We start from the raw sequence: 23276 nt of genomic DNA, 5'->3' as shown, positions 1-23276 counted from the left end.
AATCAAACTTGTAATCAGAAAAACAACAGATTGTTTATCATTATTTATTTATTTACATATCATTTTGTATCAAATATTACCAAGTTGTTTGTACACTATACAGTATATTAGAACAGTATTTTGTTCCCCTTATCATACATGTAAGTTTTTACAGTATCAATATTTAACACGTGGTATATACTACCCACTGTTAGAAGTTCTCTCCGTCACTCTTTACTTCCGACAAAAACAAAACGTCAATATATTAAAACAGGCCCGTGTATCATCCGTCAACATGTTTTGTACACATGATTGTCGACAGATGCTGAAAAGGCCTTAACATGATACAAATTAAATATCTCCTCTAAATTATTTTAGGTCCATATATGTAATAATACAAATTATAGTAACTTGAAAATAAATTGCACACAACTTTTAATTGGATAACTTACCAAAAACTAAGTTTGTTACAGATTTATCAACATTGTCCAATATTGATTGAAGATTATTCTCAATCATTAGTACTATTCTTTCATTTTCATACGGATTTGGTCTGCTTTAGGTCATATGTGTAATGACTTTAATCTGTTCTAAATGTGTCTGAAAAAGAACTATCAAGAGCAAAAGTATTTATTTACTGTTTAAAATTATTCCCATCAAAACCATCTTATATCAACAATAATGCTAAATAAAAACATACAAAGCAAATAGATAAATGGATGCTACATTTCTGAACAATTTTATTTTGCTTGTCGAAATTCTGAAGATTTTCGTTTTACATGCACAGGGAACCTGTAGGGAGACACTTTCTGTGCATGCCTACATATAAAACAACAATTTCCAGATGACATAATTATATGGATCTCGAGAGAAAAAATTACAACTCCAAAATAATTTGATCATAATATAACACCTTTTGCGGAAAAAAGATGTTTGCACCAAAGTATATTTTGCAATTTGCAAATCCATTCAGAAGTATATCTGATGTCAAACAAAACATCCAGTAATATTCTGCTATAGGTAATATCTTATATCCGAGGACACTGAGGTATGACCATTCTTTAAACCAAGTAGGAAAATAATCTGAAGCTAATTGATACATTATCTTACCAGAAGGCTAAACCAGATAGTTTTATATAACTATAATGGGATTACCCTTATCTGTAATATTCTGGGCTGTAAGATTGCGTCAAGACCCAATGCATCACTAAACAGCATAATTACATAAATGCTTTGCGATAAACAAAAATAACACTAAACATAAATATGATATGAATTAAACAGAACTTATTTTTAGATAGTACTCTGGTGGTATACGTTACCATGGATAAATAGATATGTCCTATAAAGGCTGTATGCTTTATGTAAAACACTCAACGAATTCTTCAATACACTGCTGGGAAATTAAGATTTCCAAATTGCGAAAAAAAAAAAATAAAAAAAAATAATTGTGTTTATATATCACAAAAATTGTAAACAATTCAACACAACGTTATCGCAAAAGAACAAAGCTGAAACTGTTTAAAACGCTGTCTAATATTAAATATTCCTGCCTTATAACTCATTTAATTTTCTGAAACTTGTACTGAAATGGGAGCCAGCCCAAATTAAGAAGTGTTATAGAATTTCATTAACACATCCAAGCACTTAACACATACATTTTTTAGATATGAGCATTATTAATTATATAACTTAAGTAAGTACAATTTCTTTATACAATTTGCTTGATTTCAAAAATTACCTATGAAAACTTTGATTAATCATTTTCATGTGAACAAATGCCAACTGGAAACAGTCATTTTTAAACTTCATCTGGCATTGTAAAAGACAGAAAACCTCCTACATGTTTTCACATTATATACCTCCTAAGATATCAAGATACCAACAATTCTAAACCAGCTCTAATGTTAATTTCCCATGGCACTAAAAAAACTGGAATGTCGTAATTCGGGAAAATTTGTATACAACACTTTCCGTTCATCAGTCCCTAAAACACATCAAAACATTCTACATTTGTTATCAAATGATAACGCAATATTTTCTATAAGCTGTTGTCATGTGGCTTTGAAAATGATTTCAAGCAAAATATAAACTTCTAATATCTCAAAACTATGAAACTTAAAATATCAATTTACCATTGCCTTGGTATTTTCAAACCAAAACCCAAAACAATTAATGAAAAAATATAAATCTGCCATACCTATTAATTGAAAGGATTCTTCCTTAACAGTTCATAAAGTGTAAATATTTTAAAGAAAATGTCAAATACATTGTAATACTAACTTAACAAAAAGTAAAATTTGTTATTTTGGCAAAGGATGAAAAAAATTAATATCACTATCTTATCAATATCTCAAATGGTTTTATTTTTCTATTTTAGTAAACAGCGTTATTAAAAGGCATTTAACATGTTAGTTTTTTTTTAAATTAAAAACACAGACTATTTAAGCTTTACAAAGGTGTGAAATCTCATATTCTGAAAGTCATAAAAACAAATTTAAAATGTAGATGTACTTGATATTGGATTTATACCCCATGAATGCAGAGGTACAAATTCAATTCAAAGTTCAACTGATGTTAAGTAGTCAAAAAATGCACCAATTATTTGATCACAGGTTATTCCAGGTTTCTGCCATGCTGATGTTTGTTTTGTTTCCAGAAATGAAATTTGTCTCACAAGTTTCAAATCAAAGTACATATCTACGTTTCTCTATTCATTTCTGATACCTTTAGGAAACTCAAGTGGCAAGAATTTCACTTCTAAAAGATGAATGAACACTGATATCCCCGAAAATATATTGATACATGACCCCCTCGATTGCTGGAAATATCAAAATGAATGAAATTTAGCCTACCCATTTCTGTAAATACTCCAAAGATGCAATGAATATTTTGATAACTGAATCATGAGAGTTCACATTCTTATATTTCTACCCTTTTGCTTTTCAAAGTGTTTTGATCAAACTGCAATATACCATGGTCTTTCCATTTCATGAATTGTTATATTCAACATGCTCAAGTTTTTCTTGTCAGCAAAGTAATAACTTCACAAACTACTATTCATTTAAAAAATCAAAATGAATTTTCATTTAAATCCTAACCTGAAAACAAAATTGTGAAAATATTGATTCTATTTCAATTCTTAAATGATTTAATGTTTTTGTATTCATATATTCACCATGATTGAAGAATAGAAAGCCTGTATTTAACTTGCTCAAGTTTAGTACATGAAAAATATCAAAACCATATCACTTTTTTTACCATGTTTAGCTGAAAGATCGAAGTTCATGAGAATATTTTGTCCAAGGTTCTCTGCAAAATCTCTCAGCTTGTAGCAGCAACCAGCAGCAGTAGATCCAAATGGCCATCGGATTTTGTTTCGGGATTCGCCACCAAGTCCCCGGTCGTGTATACAATGTGTTGTAGTCTATAATGTTGTATTGAATTTGTTCCTAAGAGGCAGATATGGTTAGGACATTGTACCAAACACAGGATTATGTCTGCATATGCTGGGGCCGTACTCATCGTAATCGGCTTTTGTGTGGCACACTTGGTAAAATTCAGGCTGAAAAAAACCAGAAAAGTCATGATTACATCAAAGTTGATTCACTTGTCGCTTTGTTTTTTTTTTTTTTTTTTTTTTTTGTTATTTTAACTTCCCATTAACAGCCAGGTTCATGTAAGGATGTGACAGGCTTGTTGGTGGAGGAAAGCAAATCTACCGGAGAAAAAACACCAACCAGTGATCAGTACATGACAACTGCCCCACATGGGATTCAAACTTGCATCCCAGAGGTGGAGGGCTTGTGGTGAATGCGGGACATCTTAACCACTCTGCCAATTTATTATAATATTCTGATATAAGCAATATGATACAGCTTTTCAATTATATTTTCATGTTAAAATTGTTATTATATTTCTTAATACAGAAAAATAAATCAAAACAATGAACTACCTGGCCATAAAAATGTGTTACATTATATATAATAATATTGTTTCTTAATTAATTTCTTGAAAATACAGTAAACCAATTTATTTGTGCGGCCACTTAATTTCGCATTTTTTAATACCTAACTTTTTCACAATATAATATCATTAATACAGTAAAACACGGTTATAATGACACTTTATAGGAACCAGGATGGGGAATGACATTTACTATGTTATAATCACAAATTCATTGTTATAAATGTGTTTTACAGTAATTACTTTTTTCACGGTCATTTATTTTCAGCATATCTTATCGCCCACCAAATTTAATCCCCCACTAATATTCCGTCTTTGCGTATTAAAGAGTTAGTTCCCTAGTTCCCTTGCTGATAGGTATCCTTAGTGACGTCATTATTTTGTGGGCGCAATTCACATCATTTTTCCCCAAAAGTATGACGTTACGCTCTCAAAACCATGACGTCACAATCAATACCTACCTGCAAGGGCAGATAACTATATAATATTCAAATACAGAATAAGTTGGCTTACACTATTTCAGAGTAATTATGTACTACTTACAGTTGAGGCTAACATACTACCACCAAACCATACAGCGTATCTCTGCATATGGTGGGTCACCACTTGTACATTGATTGGTTTGGGCTGAAAAATGAAAATGGAACAAAATTAGGTCATAATTGTAATTAATATATTCTGAAGTTAATCTCTAATTTGCCAAAACAACTGACCTAATTACTATATAAATATATTATCATCTTAATTTGGCCCTTTTCCACACAAGAAAAATATGACTGTGCTAACTATAATTTCTGCATATATATTGTTCACACAGTCATTATCGTGATCATGCAAATTAATCTTAGCACTAACCTGTTCTGTTCAAGATCGTTTTCGCGTTTAACATTTTTCTTTGCCAAAATCAATTATGTTTACAGTACCATTTTATTTTATTTTATAGTTCCATAATATCATTTTGCGACTGACATAACACTTTGATATTTTTGGTATCATGAAAAAGATTGTGTAGAATTTCTTTAGGTGGGCTGCTGCAATGCCAGCCATTTTTGCCTACAAGTAAATAATATCTTGGTATTACTTGGTCTTATTTTCTGGTACCCACCTTAATCCGCCCTCCACTAAGTTCTTCACTAAGCTTTAATCTGTGGTCCACGACTCTCTTTACATCTCGTTGTAACTTTTTACCAAAGTCTTTGAACATAGTTGAGCCTCCAGATAGCACAATATTCTGAAGATGTAAAAAGTACACAAAATCTATCGACCTTATTCAATAAGGAAATGTTTGGATATCCTTGTAATTAAGAAACAGATAAAGCAGGGTTCACCCTGGAACTCAATGTGAAATAATAGATTACATCCAAGTAAATTTACTTAGCCAAAACAATCTGCATTGTGATATGAAAATATTTCAAAGTGAAAGGAAATCATTGCAGATTGAAATATATGTGTAGTGAAACCTGTCTATAAAGAACATTCGAGGAACAAAAAAAATAGAGTCTGTATAGCCAGGTGGTTCTTATATACAGATCAAAATCCTATTCAAATTACCCAATTGTGACCCTAAGAAGTGGTCATATTAAAAAGGAGTCTTTATACAGAGGTAGTCACCAACACCAAGATAGGTTTTACTGTATACCCACTGATCTAAATCTATAGAAAATTCTAATATGGGGATTTCAAGATCCCAAAACGATGTGGCCCTGGCAAAGTACAATTTACCGTTGACTAATCGCACCTTTCGGTGATTACAAAGTCACAGAGATCATGTCAAATGTGGATGTCATAATCACCGGGTGGTGGGACATATTGAGTGTAAATTGTACATCATTTTGGGATCTAGAAATCCCCACATTGAAATGTCATTCTGAACTCCAAGATTTCAGTAACAGGACTCTTAAATTTTCAGAATTTGGGAGCCCTTGGACCCTTGAAGTCATAAAACAGAGAACACCCTCTGTTAATATACAATTATGGCCCTTCTGTTAATATATAATTATGGCCCTATGTGCAGGGATACTTCTGGCATTGTCCCACTGAGATATTTTCTCTACTGCGCTGTCACGGCGACCTACCTTATACAAACCCCTCCTAACATCTATTGGGCAGTGCTGGATCACTGTGTCCACCACCTCCGAGATAGGCGTGATGAAATCTGGATTGGAAAACTGTAAAAAAATCGAGGTTTTCACATACAGTTCAAGTAAATATATGTAGAAGAGAGTTCAGGTACAAAATGCAATGATTTTCAGCAAGAAAATGTTTTTTTTTATATAATCAATCATCAATGTCCAAATGGACATGCCATGGAAAAGGCTCCATAGTATGTTATACAAGTGGCATATACACACAGTGTTACAAAAAGTTACGATAAGTCTTAAACTTGTTTCCAAATCCTTTCTTGTCGATACTTGATGCTATGTTTGCAATCATTGTATAGAAAAACAAATGAAATGAATGAAGTTAATATCAAACATTTATTATTTAAGCCTATTCTCTTGATAAAAGGTATCATCAATACTCCAGGGGTTACTATCACTGATGTTATATCCACCTCTGGACTATCTCATAGTAAAACCGAAGGCAGTTCAGGAAAAACTTAAGTAATCACAGACCTATACAGATAATGCCTTTCAAGATTTGAGAGAGGCATCCAACTTCAAAGCCACACAGTCAACCATGATGTACTGTTATTCAATTCTTTTGATGTACATCATAGGACCAAAATACCTGTGTCTCCTATGGCCTTAGATTTTGCTATGACATTTTCCAGGGTTAGATACGTTGATGATAGTAACCACTGGAGTATCAAGGATGGATAAAAGGTCGATGTAATTAAGATGGAAACACAGCATACCTCTGGATGGAAGAAGATTTCTGGTCCAAGGAAGCGTTCATATCCGACATCCACACCAAATATCTGCTTTGTGATGCTGTTAATACTCTCGTGTCGTTTCATCCATTTAGCTGGATCTTTGTCGTATTTCGCAAACTCTTTAGCAATGTCAGGACAAACGTAAGAATATTTCTCCTGAATAGAAATAAATTGGAATATTTCAGGATCAGTAGATATTAACATATATAGGAGTTAACATGGAATGATTAACTTGTTATACTGCAAAACATGATGTTTAGTTGGTGTACAGTATGCAGAAACTTTTCTTGTTTTCATGATTGCTGTACATACAAAACTGGAACTACAAATATCAAGTAATATCACTGTCTAATAGACAAACCACAAAATATCTACCCATGAAATAATTTGTAAGTTTCATTATGTAATTCATATCACACTGTGATGATATCCTCAGTAACAAATATAGTACAACACACTAATCTAGTGACAATTTAGACTTTCACTTATTTTTTTCTTTTTGAGTGTTACATTTGGACTGCAGTGGCCGAGTGGATAAGTTGTCCCAACATTAATATCACAGGATGTCCATCTACGGGTTGTGAGTTCAAATCCCAGGTGGGGGAGATGACTGGTACTTACTGCTGGTCGATGGTTTTATTCTGAATACTTCAACTTTCCTCCACCATCTAAACCCTGGCATATTTTTAAATGACCCTGGCTGTTAATATGATGTTAAACAACCGGTAATAGGAAACTACAGTAAATGAGCGCTCTAGTCTAAATGAAAAATATCATTCTGCAGGGAACACTTTCACACCTATTAAACCATGATAACAGTACAGTCAAACCTGTATATAAAGACCACTCAAGGATATGTAAAAAACAGTCTTTATCACCAAGAAGTTATTATACAAAGATCAAACTGTATTACAAATGCCCATTGGGGACCTTAAGGAAAGTGGTCTTATTAAGCAGGTGGTCTTTATACAGAGGTGGTCACTATGGCAGGTGGTCTTTATACAGAGGTGGTCACTATGGCAGGTGGTCTTTATACAGAAGTGGTCACTATGGCAGGTGGTCTTTATACAGAGGTGGTCACTATGGCAGGTTGTCTTTATACAGAGGTGGTCACTATGGCAGGTGGTCTTTATACAGATGTTGTCTTTATACAGAGGTTGTCTTTATACAGAGGTGGTCACTATGGCAGGTTTTACTGTACCTTTATTGCTTTCGCTGTTTCTAAGGATTGTTCTGGTGGTATCCCCACTTCTCGTTCTCGTAACAGTTGCTGGATAAAGTATGTGATGTCGCGACCAGCGATGGGGATGTGTTTGATGCAACTTCCTATGACGTAGCCTTCAGCCTACAAGTACAAAGTTTACAAATCAATTCAATTATTGGAGAAGACACAACTTAAACATGAAACCCAGTACTTATACTGGGAGGTAAAATATATACCAGTAGTTCCAAGGTTGAAGTAACAATTCTAAAATGAACTTATTTTTTTTTAAAGTGACTTAATTTAGTGCATTCATGTCGTATTATGGTGATTTAATTTTATGATTTCACCTCCTTCAGTTCTAATGTAAATTGAACATCTTTGGTGGGTAATAATATTTACAATTTCTAATGATCAACAAAATATGTGAATTTTAATCATTCCCCCAATAGGTTACCTTACAGTATTACCCAAAAATTTGGAAAAGTAAGTTACAAGAGTTTAAACTTTCAAATATATTTTTTTGTATTTTCTTACTACAAAATATCAACATATAAAAGGTATTACTAATGTTAAAGACTTTTTCTTTTACCTGAATCAATGTAAATAATGACAAAATTATCTTGCATTCTGGACTTCTTATAGTTTTGATAGAAAAATATCTTACTTTCTTCTAAATGCTTTCAAAATTCAATCAATTTAAAACAAGTTTGCATTACTATTTGCTTGATATTAACTTCATTTTGATGCCATTTGCTTTATTTGGTTGCATTAATATGGATTTTAAGCTATTTGGTTGCATTTTGCTTCATTTGGTTACTTTTTGGATTCCTTTTTTTTAATTCTGCATCCAGCAGAATCAACATGCTATGGTTAGGTTCCTTATCTTTTATTCACAGCAGCTTTGACAGTACTTTTGACACATTTTTGTTAACTTCTGTTAGAGGAACTTACCACTGGTATAACGTGTGTGACACCATCTCCTGAATCAATCACAGTTCCTGTTAACGTCCTTTCTCCTACCTGTCGAGACGTCCACGAAGCAGCTAGAGCTAAAACAGCCTAAAATCAACCATAGTAAACAAACATCAGCATATGTAAGGGAAAGTTGGTTCTGAAATTAGGATTCAACCATAGATACAATGGTCTGCATCATGTTTACCTGAAAACATATTGGCTATATCATCAACCATGTTCTATGTTACAGAAAGTTTCATGGGTGTAACGTTAATGTTAGATTATGCTTCTATCACAAAAATTGCCACATCTAACAATACAATTTAAAATCATAGATTTCTCTTAAATGTCATCGAATACCTCAAATTCTACCATACTTCGATGTAATAAATCCTCAAGCCCGATGGGATTTGTAATTAATCTGTTTGCACTTATACAAAGTTTTAATTTCAATTGAGTATAAACTTTGCTTATTCTATATTGAATGCCAAACAAGTTATATAACAGGATCTATATTTAATGGGAGGAAACCGCAGTGTGTGGAGAAAACCTACATGATGAGATTTTTTTTTCAATTTCACAATTTCTACTTCGAAACAAGTTTCTGAAATTAATTTTTCGCAAATTTGAAAATTAAATGCAGATATGTATCAGTACATATGAAAAGTTTATATGCATTAGCAGAGATTAATATTCCCAAATTTACTGTGATCGCGAAGGTAAATCCACACGAAAGCAGAACCCTTGACCTGTTCACGATCAGATTTGTGCTAGTTAAAGGTGAGTGACCACTACAACACCTGATCACCTTGATTAGTTGTCTTACCTGTACAGCTATATATAAACCTGGAACATTGAAAGACTCAAACATAATTTCTGCTGTGTATTCTCTGTTTTCTGGAGTGTTGAGTGGTGGTTCAGTCTGAAAAACAGTTGAAGTTCAGTTCTCAATAACAAGTACTTATATATATTCTGCATCTACATATTACAGAGCTATCTACCCTTGCAGGTAAGTACTGATTGTGACATAATGTGTTAACGAGCATAACAGCATACTTTTCAAAGAAAACTGTGAATTTTGCTCACAAAATAATGATTTCACAATGGATACCTTCCAGTAAGGGAGGTAACTCTGTAAGATGCAATGCAGAATTTGCATCATTTGCAATATTTGAAAGTATCTTATACATGTATCAAGAAAATCTGTCAAGAAAGCTTAAAATAAATGTCTGTTTATGTAACTATTTTTAAGGAAAGTATGAAAAAGTTACTGAATTTTAAATCCAAATTCCTATTTACATTCAATCTGTTTATCTACAACTATAGATATATAGAAAATATATATTTTGTTTCAAATAAAATATCTTTATTAAATCTACTAGATAGTTCTCGAAGTGTAAGGCACAAATGCAAATTCAGTAGTTTATGGGTTTCGCTTAGAGGAGTCCTGGACTTCCAATTTCCTGTGGGACTCAACAATTTTTTTAAAAACTCTCTATATTTCTTTCTGCTGGGACTCATCAGAATTTGAAAATTAGTGTTTAGACCCCAAGATTATGAAACAGTCAAAATATAGTCCAAGTTTTGACTTGGCCAATCACAGACAACGTAACAAAAAAATACAAAAATGTTTATTGACTAAGCAAAAACTTAAGTCTAAGGCTGTTTCATGATCCTTGGGCCTAGCCAAAAAAAAACAAAAAAAAGTCTGTTTAGGGTTACCCGACTGACCCTTACTTTTGTTTTTTCCACTTTTCCTATGAAAAAAAATATGTAAAGGTCGGGATTTCGATCTCAGACTCCGATTCCGGCCATTATTTAAGAGTGAAAGACACTAAAAAAAAAAAAAAAATATATATTTGTGTAAAACTACATGTCCCTTGTTTCTATGAATTTCATGGTTAGGACAATCAAATGTATGTGTTCTGCTCACCAGGAGGAAGAAATGGTCCTCTGGTTCAGACCGTAGATATTTGAAGATTGCCTGTTCCATAAATCTTTCCATAAGATCCCAGTCCTCAACCACTCCATGTCGGATGGGCCACTGGTGACAAAATGTAATCATTAGTACTGGTAATTGAGATCGAGTACATTTAATACTGGTATCTAGATCGAGTTTCATAGAGATTGAGTACATTATTACTGGTATCGAGATTCAGTACATTTAATACTGGTATCGAGATCGAGTACATCTAATACTGGTATCAAGATACAGTACATCTAATACTGGAATTGAGATGCCCTGGTTCTAAGATGAATACTTGATGCAAATGCATTGAAATAACTAAAATTTCATCATTCGATTTTTGTTATAGAGGAATCATAACAAAATATTTGTCAAGTAGAAAGGGTTATTTCAACTCTAGTGAAAGATTTTGGATGTTTGATCAGCACACAGCAAACCTGTACTTTCCCTAAGGATAAAATAATATCCTATCTACCACATAGACTGGGTCCTGATATACCTGGTTGGAAGAAAATGATACCCGTCAGGACCCAGTTTCATGAACATTCCTTAACTTAAAATTCTCCATGTTTTAAGGTAGGCTCCTTAACTTAAAAAGGTTTTCTTTAACTTCCATAATGCTTCCTATGGAGAATTTTAAGTTAAGGAATTCCTTAAGTTATGGAATGTTCATGAAACTGGGCCAAGTAATAATAGAAATCCAAAGCAAAATGGATCTATAACATACCTTGACAGAATATGAAGGGGTGTTAAGAGCTTCATCCCCAATGTAGAAATCTAGATCCTCTACTCCCTTACCGAGCCTCTGAATTGATCTGTCGCCTACCGTGGCCGATTCCTTCACGGCGATCGCTGATGGTACGATCCACTGTGGCTCGGTGTTGCCAGCAAATCCCATCTTTGTGTAGCTGTAACAAAAAAATATTCAAGTTATATATTATCAGATCAATTAGTTTACAAAATTGCATTGAAACGAGAACAACGTTTTTCTTCCAAAGTGTTAATAAAAAATAATTTAAAACTTTACGAATCAATGAAAAGTGCATGAAAACTATAACTTTTCAGTTTCCATTTGGAGGTTTGTCAAGTGGTTTTAGTACATCACATGATAATTACTAGTTATGCGATTGGATAACAGCCATGATCTATTTTGCGACAGTTTCCTGTCCTTCTTGACTACGGGAGACTATACCTGACTACGGTAACTATACCAAAGTATGGTTCCCCGGGAATGAGCACGTGACCAAATATATGACGTCATAATGAATGTCATGTGACGTACTAAATCTATTATGGCCCTTTCCCTCGGAAACAGTTCTCCTATAGTGTTGTCTGGCGAGGTATAGTCCCCTCGTCTTCAACTCGGGGACTATATCTCACCAGACAACACTATTGGAGAACAGTTCCCTTTGGATAGGGCCACAATAGAATATTAGTTGGTGTTGGACCAATTTTTGATCAATCAATTATTATTTTTCGAAAGACTTCCCATCAGTAATAATCAATTATTAAATGGGAGATAACTTGTGGTTATTTTATACTGTTCTGAATCTTTATTATGCAATACAATAATGTCTATATCTGCAAAGAACACTTCTTTCAGGGAAATTAACTTCTTCCTGTTAACATGTTAATTTCTTTTTATAGCTATAACCACCGGAAGAAAAACCACCGACCAGCAGCAACTGCCTGCCCCCACATGGCATTTGAACTGGGGACTTAAAGGTGGAGGTCATGTGGTAATATGTTGAGACATCTTAACCACTCGATCAACCACCACTGTCTCTAGACATGATATCTGGAAATCAAGAGGATTCAAAGCACTGCAGACCATACACTTCAGGAAAATACTTTACTATTTCTTAATGACCCTTTCAGTATTGTCAAAAAACTGACAACTGACAATGACCGACTCATGAATTCTTTCAGCCATAGTGATCTCTGATCGCAACTACTGGATGGAATAACAAGACAGACATATAGAGAACATTGTACAACAACACTTGATCCCACCCCCTATATCATGGTGATGCTGGAGGAAAAATAAAATAGTTTTCTATTTTATTCTCAAATATCCAAGTCTAGTTCAACCTCATGGGCACAAGGAAACAGACAATGACAAACAACACAACTAATTCTTAGTAATATCATATGTAACCCTGGTCATGTATCTGTATAAATATTGAATCAATATGGAAGAGGAAAAGTTCTACAAACTCTATACCATCTACTGATATTGTTTAATATTATTTCATCAGTCTCAGATTAAAGTAATAATAATTTTATCAGATGCAAACCAACAAAACCTTTTTTACATATTTTTTGCAAGAACAGCTTTCAACACATGATTTTACAACAAGCAAAACATATCAATTTGCATGTACAAGGAAACAATAAAAATAGAGATTTACAATTAAGTCTACTTCCTGCTTTTAGATGTACATTCCTTCCGAAATTGAAAGAAAGATTTCTACAGGGTTGAAAAAAATTGACCTACCCAGTACCATTATCAATGATGACAGCTGGGGTCCCTGTAGGACTTTTAAAACTTTGGCCAAGCGACATTTTAGCCAAATATAAACGATAGTAGACAACGCCTTATTTCTGCTCGTCGGCCAACAGCCAGATCTTATACACAATAAATGTAAGAGATGTGTAGAGCGAGACGAGTTAAACACGGAAGTGAAATGGGTGGTTTGTCAAGCATTTATTTCCTGTTGTAGACACACTGGAAATCGTATAGGCTGTCTACAATCACGTGATAAAGACAGTTAAAGCAACACAGGGAAGGATTATTCATTACAAGTGACGGGAATTAACGAGCCAGTCGGTGGAACGAATGACATGCATGCAAACTTGTTTATTGGGGACCGAAATTCCACTGTCCCAAATTACAAACACCCGGTCCGCCCACCCAGACAATTTTGGGTTTTGTGATTTGATTTGGTTGGCGACATAAAACATAATATGAATTCATACCCTGTGCCATTATCTATGACAACCGCTGGAAGCCTTCCAGCCATTTTAGGTTTCGAATTAGTCAAAGACTTGAGTCTGCAGCAAACTTTCACCCAGGAAGTGAGTCAACCGGCGACATGAGAGAGGTAACAATATGGCGATGGGAGTGAACTTTACCACATTCGTAAAAGCCACGTGTGAATAAGATGAATTCAACATCTATTCTTAATGGTAAAGAAACAAAAGGACATAAAGATTTTATATCTGTGATATAACTCTTTGGTTCTGGTATGATAAATTTGTGACTAATTGGTAAATACTTAGTCAAATAGTAAGTAATTTAGACAAAATTTCGACAGTACGTGTGTGAATAAGGTAACCGTATTCGGAACATTACACTCGGAATGTTTCGGATGTTATCATACAAGTACAAGTAAGGTGAAAAAAGTACGGGAAATAACGATAAAAAATTAGCTTCATTTTTTTTTGTCATCACAATATTATTTAACACGCAGAACATAGGGTGTGCTCGGTTAAAAATACACATGTAGTCATCTTTTTTTAAAATGGACATTTCTTTATTTTTTATACATTGGATACACAGTTAGATTGTATATATAGGCTAATGTTTAACGTTGTAATGCACACACTACGTATATACTGTATAATGTATGTAGATCTTTAGAAAGATGGGACAGAAACATATATTTACATAGAAATTGGAAACGCCTTCTTTATCTATGTTGACAGACAGAGGGACCTCCAGTTTATATGCATTTTCCCTTGGCTAACTACTTTTAAATGTTTTGTTTTAAACATGATATTTTTGCATCCATACAAAGTTTAAACATTTTATCACGGTTTGATGTGATAAGTTTTACCAATTGATGTTATTTAATATGATTTTTGAAAACATGAAAATAAGCAATTTTACCTGATTTTTCGAAAATTAGTTATTAAAAACCGAAAGTGCATTTTGTTTTATTAAGATATAAGTTAAATATCGTTTTTTTTTCTTTCCAAAATCGTACTCAAACCATCTGAAAATGACTGAACTTTTATAGCCTATCGATCAGAAAGTTATTCTGCTTTATTTATCTATATAAGAGTTAATGTTTATCAAAAGAACCCTAACCACATACAGAGGTACATATGTCGATCGTAAAAATCACGGAGTTGCCAATCTCTTTAATATATATGTTCCTGGATAGGCACAGTATAAGATCTGGATGATTCCAAAACTAGACTATCAATATATACATATATATATAATGGAAAAAGCAATCTGATTAAAATACAGTTCCTTATTATCACGACGTATTGAACGGAGTGGCTATAAGGATCTGTGTTTTAATCAGATTGTGAAAAAAGGGAAATACATTTTTATGTCAATATAATATATTTAAATATATTTGGACAAATATCAATAAATAAACACCAAGAACGTATCTTAACAAAATGAGTGCACGGGTTTATAAAATCATATTTAGGACCAAACTCGACTTGTAACCAAGCTGTAGTGTTATATTGATCAGATAATTAAAGACAAGAGTTCGAATAAAGAAGAAGACACAACACGAATATACCACAGTCTCCCAAAACACGCACCTCGCACAACATATACACGCCGTATACATGGGCGGCCGTCTTTACATGACCCTGGTTGTGTATAGGACGTTAATTATTAAAAAAAAAATCCCACCACATGACTGTTCAAAACTCTAGCAGGTATGTAGCTTCTATACACAATATCGTATGCAGCGTGGGAACAAACTGATTTTCTCCGTGTACTGTTTAGGGGTCATTTCGGGTTTTTTTTTTAATAATAAAAAGTCATTACCGCACTGGCATTGCCAGAACGAACATTCCAGTAATGGCAATGACCACACCGTTATGGAAATGACATTCAATATGAAAATGAATGATTGACCAGTATACAAATTAAAAATAAATCATTAGATGGTAAAATCATCAAATAAAATAAAGAATGATTCATTTATACCACATAACTGAAAAGTAAAACTTCGGTAACGATTATTACAACAGCGTTACGCAAATGACGTTTATTTTGAAAATGATTAATCAGTATACAAATTAAAGATAAATCATTAAAATGAAATGTAACACATGGAAATAAAGAAGATAATCATTTTACTTGACCATAATAATAAATTAGGTAGTACTGATTTATTTATTTATATTTATTGCAGTTTCAAAACCATCGTTAATGAAACGGATAAAGACTTAGCGGCCACAGAAAAAAATTCTTTGAACTTTTATCTGAAACTAGCGAAAAACCACCAAATTTGGTCACAAGTGTTTGTGATTTGTACCATGATATAACCAGCGCTAAAGATAAAACAGAACTTAAAAAAGACAAAGAAACGAATGGTTTTTTTTTCAGGAACAGAAAGAGCTGCGTTGTGGCGGCAAAGAAAATACAAATAAACACGGCGAATATAAAAGGAAAGAAAGAGAAAGATATCAAATGCAAAAGAAAAAGGGTCAAATAAAAATGGTGGAAGATATGTCACATAAGGAAAAAAGAAGCGCTAGAAGAAACTGACGAAAGAAACAAAAGGACCAAGGACAAAATAATTTAAAAGGCCACGAAAGAAACTTTGACGCCCCCGATGTCTCCAGATGATAAGAGAACGGTAGAGCACGTTAGTCGCCAAGACTTAACCATGAAGAAAATTGACCGTAAACGCGTCCGACGTGACAGATCAAAAGCTTATAGAAAGATAGGAAAGTTAGTGGTAGCTCGTTTAAGTAGAAAAGGTTAGTAAAACAGATATAAAGTTAGGTACTTTCGCCTAAACCAAAAGTCAAAAGACACGAGCAGTTTGGAACAGAAGGTAATATTGCTTTCATTAAACAAGAGATCCCAGAGGAATCTTGGCGCCCACCAAAGAATGATCTATGTCTGAGAATGGAAAGAGGGATCTTTTCCCTGCTTTTCAAACTTTTCAAAAATACTACATATAAAATTTGACACAGATCGCTTGAGTACTTTCTGAGAAATAGCGGTAACAAACTTCAACGATGAAATCCGAGATGGGAAGCGGTTGGCCATCTTGTTGACCAATCAGTCCAAAAAGGTACTATGCACAACTAGGGCCCAAGGTTAACCTACATATGGAATTTGAGAGAGATTCCTTCAGTAATTATTGAGAAATAGCGGTAAATATCAAAATCCAAGATGGCGGACGCTCGGCCATCTTGTGGACCGATCGGTCCCAAAATGAAATATGCACAACTTGAATCCAAGGGGACCTACATATGAGATTTGAGAATGATCCCTTCAGTACTTTCTGAAAAATAGCGATAACAAACTTCAATTATCAAAATCCAAGATGGCTGCCTGGTGGCCATCTTGTTGACCGATCAGTCCCAAAATGCAATATGCACAACTAGGACCCAGGGGAACTATTATGAAATTTGAGAACGATTCCTTTGGTACTTTCTGAGAAATAGCGATAAAAAACTTTAACTATCAAAATCCAAGATGACTGCCTGGCGACCATCTTGTTGACCGATCAGTCCCAAAATGCAATATGCACAACTAGGGCCCCAGGGAAACCTATGTATGAAATTTGAGAATGATTCCTTCGGTACTTTCTGAGAAATAGCGATAACAAACTTTAATTATCAAAATCCAAGATGGCTGCCTGGCGGCCATCTTGTGGACAGATCAGTTCCAAAAACACAATATGCACAACTAGGATCCAGAACAACCTACATATGAAATTTGAGAATGATCCCTTTGGTACTTTCTGAGAAATAGCGATAACAAACTTTAACTATCAAAATCCAAGATGGCTGCCTGGCGGCCATCTTGTTGACCGATCAGTCACAAAACACAATATGCACAACTAGGGCCCAGAACAACCTACATATGAAATTTGAGAATGATCCCTTTGGTACTTTCTGAGAAATAGCGATAACAAACTTAACTATCAAAATCCAAGATGGCTGCCTGGCGGCCATCTTGTGGACCGATCAGTCCCAAAATGCAATATGCACAACTAGGGCCCCAGGGGAACCTATGTATGAAATTTGAGAATGATTCCTTCGGTACTTTCTGAGAAATAGCGATAACAAACTTTAATTATCAAAATCCAAGATGGCTGCCTGGCCGGATCTTGTGGACCAACAGTCCCACTGCAATTTCACCCTCGGCAGGGGCGAACACCTTATGAACCATTTGAGCAATGCACTTCAGTATTTCCGAGACATAGCTCACAAGACACTTGTTTAACGGGACCAGGCCACGGGCGAAAAGCGGATTTGTTTTTTATATTTATGAATAGGCCCACCATCTGATGATTGGTGGGCTAAAAACAGGAAAACAAAAAGAAAGCTCTTCTAGTCATCTTCCGGTCATATCATAGGGATCCCCCCCCCGACTCGAGCCCTGAGATGACAACAAAACAAAAGAGTGTAGACGAGAAAACTAAATATATAAAGTTTGACTTGATGCTCAAAGGTTGTTGAAAAGGTAAAAAGGGTTACAGTTATACAAGAGGTTTGCTAGCTTTATTGCGAGCACATAGTATGCCAGGTACGGAATAGGACTGAGTAAAAAAAAATAAAAAAAATAAGGCCGGCCTCATATCGCAAGCAACTAGTACAAGCATTCTTAGAAAGAGCATACCAATTCAAGAGTAAATGTTGGGTAAAAATCCTCAACAATTATCGAGAAACTGGCACTTAAGAAGCAAATCATACTCCTTTGCGACCACTTGAAGACGCTCATTCAAAAGTTTTTAACCGACACCGATTATGGCGATATGAAGGTAACTTACAGCTTATTTTGTTATTTCATAATCCCTTCTACCATACAAAAGCTACCGAAAAAGGACACGAGAGAATGCTCTCTTCCAAACACGAAAATCATGTGCTTCACAATTAACATAAAATGCTTCCAATGATCATAATTCATCAAATCAAATAACATTGACACTTTCTTTGAAAGATGTCACATGCGCCACCGAAAACAAAAGGCTGCATGTATTCGAGATTGCAGTTATTGTAACAGACCGGTGTATCGCATTGGAGTGATGATATAGATTCAGGAAAACAAACATGGTTGCTTTATATGGAAGAACAGGAGTGAGAAAGAAAGAAAAAAAGAATGGACAAGGCAATCACAATGACTCAGCATAACAGTGAAAGGAAAAGAGTATGACTCTAGGCAAATTCTGACGGAAGAAACGAAACAAAGATATTGCAAAAGCTTCCAGTCACGTTTTTTCCATTCGGCATCATAATACAAAACGATTCGGTAAATTTGCCCGGAGGACAGAAATCACGAGGAGATCATAGTGCTTTGTTTGTTTGATTAATTAACGTCCATTACAATCTGGTGTCATGTAATTGACTTTTCCGAAAACTACAACTACAAATATGCTTTCTAATATACAGAGCATGCATTTTCGTTGTTCCAGCGGCAGATTTCTCTTCACACTCGTGATGACTAACATAAGCAACACCGTGCATTCGTTCTGTACATTATCGGATTGTCTCAAATAAGGACCCGTTGCTATTTGGACACACCTACATCTCTATCCTGGAAGGAACTTCGCTAAAAAGACCCAAGCAACAAAAATCCATTCCATAAGTGATGGCCCTACGACTCAATACAGAAATAATCAAAACTTTCTACCTGTTTACCACAAAATGTTTAGGTATGGGCATCACAGTGGGCAACATGGAATCTAACGGAAGCAGGACACGGCACAGGGGCAGCTGATGGCATTTGAGGAGCTATAAAAACAGACCGCCGACAATTACGTCAACAAGGGAGGCGATGTCAAGGACGCATCTGACTTGTGTTTGTTTGTTTGATTAATTAACGTCCTTTTAATCAGCTATGGTCATGTAAGGAATGATTTACTTACTGCAAAATAATGAAGTAAAAACTTTTCGTTTTGTACTTTGAGTCAATAAAGATTTTGTTCTCAAAATCAACCTTAACGTATCATTCAATGCCAACACTTATACACAACTGGAGAAATCCGAGAAAACATCGTCGATTTTCGAAACTAATAGTTATCATGATCCAAAATCTCATTAGCATATTGGGTTGAACGGCCATTTGGTTACAATATGACATGTGGTCGCGGGGGCCATCTCGGCATCATTACTATAATGCGTCGCTAAATTATGGTACATTTAGGTCCGGCGAAGACAAATTTTAATGTTTACTACAGATAAACACAACTGCATACATAGTCCCATAATCATATCATAAAGTTGTGTAGGAGTAGTTATAGCACTGTGAAATATCATTATATTGGCCCCAGTTTATTTGTCCAACCAACGATAAATTGTACACTACGTAGTGTTAAGCCACACAAATTTCCAAGTAACGTTCGATATACATAATAATTTGGATCTCCAGGTGCATATTACTTACGCTTCAATTTCGCTATTTTCATTACAAGACATAAGGACGTATATGAGAAGGATAAGTCACACTGGGTTTTGGGGAAATACAATGCAGGAGCTTTTGTGTTTGGGCACTGACCGTGACGCTGGACGGCGACTGATTTTCCTTTGATATCCGCCGGCGCAGCCTTTGATGTAGCTGACGGATGCGAGGGTCACTGTCTTACTTTCTTAAGCGGGCCGTCATTTCATGAGCTGTCGTATTTTTTAACGCAAATTTAGACATATCCTCTAAATATGCCGTTCTTAAAGCAAGTAATAAACGTTGTGAAATTTAATAAACTTTACATTGGTGGTTCCTTTTACTCGATAAGACAAGTATTTGTTGAGAAAAATGGTTTTTATTCCCATTTCATAGGCGTCTCGCGTGGTGTTTAGTAATGTAAAGAGACAGTCACGAATCCTTCTCACTTATAAATCCTTGCAAGACACGATCTACGTTAGTTATGTCAGAAAAATATCCGTCTATTCTGTGAACTGACAGTACTATCAGAAGCATACAATACAGAGTATATACTTTACATAGATCTGTTGAGATATATATATATTGGTTTTTTTCTTGCATTGTAGTAACTGCCCAGAGCCTACCTCAAAGGCGCGAGACCGAAAGTGAGGTTGTGTCAAGGGGGACATTAGGAAGGATGACGAAGAAGAGAAAAGATAAGATCCTAAATTTAGTCGCCTTTTATGATCATGCAATAGGGTTTGTTTGTTTGTTTGATTAATTAACGTCCTATTAACAGCTATGGTCATGTAAGGACGGCCTCCCATGTATGCGGTGTGTTGCGTGTATGTTGTGCGAGGTGCATGTTTTGGGATACTGCGGTATATTCATGTTGCGTCTTCTTGTATAGTAGAACTGTTGCCCTTTTTATAGTGATATATCACTGAAGCATGCCGCCGAAGACACCAAGCAACACACCCCACCCGGTCACATTATACTGACAACGGGCGAACCAGTCGTCCCACTCCCTGTATGCTGAGCGCTAAGCAGGTGCAGAAACTACCACTTTTATAGACTTTGGTGTGTCTCGACTAGGGGACAGAACCCAGAGCCTTCCTCACAGGGGCGAACGCTCAACTCAAGGCCAAAAGTGAGGCGGTGCCAAGGCAGGCATTAGGAAAGATAAAGTCAGTTAGGAAGAAGAGAAAATATAAGATCCTAAATTTAGTCGCCTTTTACGATCATGCAATAGGGGCAGCAGGTATAATTCTAACGCCCTACCTGCAGGGCGCATGTTGACAGCAGGTGCAATTATAATGCCCTACCTGCAGGGCCATTTTGAAGTCTTATTTCCGAGAAAGTTTCAATATCACTATGGATCATGTCATCTATAATCAAAGTTTTTGTTAAAGATTACGAGAACACAAGTTTTTAAAGTCAGTGGAGAGTTACCGTTTAAATTGTCATGGAATACATTAATTCCAATTCATGATTTTGCCATTATTTGCAAGTTATATCATACTTATCTATATTATTTTTGTTTACATTTTATACTGGACGAAACATGTCTATCCTCATTTCAATCTTTTACCATGTATGTTATGTTTAAGCAGTGTTAGGTCATCGACGATGATGTTCTACTGTTTTAATTGTTAAAAATTACTTCAATATTTTTGTTTCGGAAACGTAGTGAAAGAACAAATTGTACCACATAATTTCTCTAAATGTAAGAGTTGTTCCTCTTTGAGCCACACGCTTTTGTCTATATTGCCACATTAACTACAAAAAGTAAAATTAATTTACAGTGTACATGTACATGTGTAATCTGTAAAATTGATTGAATATATGCTGTTGATGACCACTTAGGGATGACTGGGTCACCTTGACGAAAGCCGTGGTAGCATTTAAAAATATTATTTCCCTATTTTATTTAAGAAGCGACATTTCTGGTTAAAGGATTGATACCAAACCACAATCTTATTAGAATGAAGATTCTTATTTTCACTGCGTTGAATACGAGAATCTGAAAACATCCCATTAGCTGTCATGTCCAGGTGACCTTTTGAAATAGCCAGTCAAATTGCCGCTGCCATAATCATGAATAAGACTTTAAAGGGACGAAATTGTTTGAAAAAGCTGTCGGAATAATTTTTGTGTACTAAGTCATCTCGCCCAAATAGCACAACGATGATTATTGTAAATGTATTCTAGGACGAAATGGCGTGTCAATTGATTTAGCAATGTATAATGTATTGGATTTGAAGTTCACGTGATACAAAGGTCATCCAAACATGACCCCTTGTGGGATGTTGTTAGATATTCTATCGAACGGAGTGGTTAGAAGGAATTATATTTCAATCAGATTGACCAAACCAAAGTACATCAACAGTTTCGTTTTAATTTGTTGTCTAACAATAAAAACAAACATAACGAATATAGTAACTTGTATCCCAACTACTTAATTTGAGACAATGACAACCAAATGACGCGTTTTTTTTTTTAAAACACGATTTAACAATCTCACCAATGTACCTATACATTTTCCGTTTATGATCATTTTGACGTTTCATTTGGTAACCATCATTTAGTTAAAATACAGATTCGTATTTTCGTTACGTAAAAATAAGAGGATCTGACATGAAAACATCCCATAGGGGAGTCACGTTCTGGTGACCTTTGGAAATGGCCGATTAAATTGCTACTGCCAGAATCTTGTCTGGGGACGAAACAGTTACAAAAAGCTGTCAGAATTATTTTCATGTACGTAGTCATCTTATCCAAAAAGCACAACAAAGCTGAATGTATATGCATACTGGGACGAAATGGCGTTATCAATTGACGTTGCAAGGGGTAGAAAATGCATCTGATCTGATATACAAGTGGTATAAAGGTCCTCCGAAACATGACCCCCTATGGGATGTTGTCAGATCCTCTTTTCAATTGAGTGGTTATAAGCATCTGTATTTTAGTCAGATTG

At 34.9% G+C, this 23276-nt stretch overlaps 1 protein-coding gene across 2 annotated transcripts; it reads right to left on the bottom strand.

Moving 5' to 3' along the window:
* Positions 1 to 30: 30 nt before the first annotated feature.
* On the bottom strand, positions 31 to 14080 carry LOC138310860 (actin-related protein 3-A). Of its 2 annotated transcripts, none has more exons than XM_069252193.1 (11): positions 13924 to 14080; positions 11672 to 11852; positions 10912 to 11022; positions 9805 to 9900; positions 8976 to 9083; positions 8022 to 8165; positions 6803 to 6976; positions 6021 to 6113; positions 5051 to 5176; positions 4489 to 4572; positions 31 to 3544 (listed from the first exon to the last, which is right to left on the bottom strand). In XM_069252193.1, the coding sequence occupies exons 1-11, from the start codon at positions 13965 to 13967 to the stop codon at positions 3449 to 3451; spliced, it is 1257 nt and encodes a 418-aa protein (XP_069108294.1). In that variant the 5' UTR covers positions 13968 to 14080; the 3' UTR covers positions 31 to 3448. The 2 variants fall into 2 exon arrangements, with proteins under 2 accessions (XP_069108294.1, XP_069108293.1); XM_069252192.1 differs by lacking the exon at positions 13924 to 14080 and adding an exon at positions 13442 to 13615.
* Positions 14081 to 23276: the final 9196 nt, after the last annotated feature.

This window comes from Argopecten irradians, chromosome 16 (genome assembly GCF_041381155.1).
Source record: "Argopecten irradians isolate NY chromosome 16, Ai_NY, whole genome shotgun sequence".
NCBI classification, from domain to species: Eukaryota; Metazoa; Mollusca; class Bivalvia; order Pectinida; family Pectinidae; genus Argopecten; species Argopecten irradians.
Note: the sequence above shows the minus strand (reverse complement) of the source record. Positions and strands in the feature narration are given on the sequence as shown.

Coding starts and splice junctions, on each gene's coding strand:
- LOC138310860 (XM_069252192.1), bottom strand. CDS start 13,509: ATGTCGCTTGGCCAAAGTTTTAAAAGTCCTACAGGGACCCCAGCTGTC. Junction 11,023..11,671: donor CCCCTTCATATTCTGTCAAG/GTATGTTATAGA, acceptor TTTTGTCACCAG/TGGCCCATCCGACATGGAGT. Junction 5,177..6,020: donor TTAGGAGGGGTTTGTATAAG/GTAGGTCGCCGT, acceptor TTACATCTTCAG/AATATTGTGCTATCTGGAGG.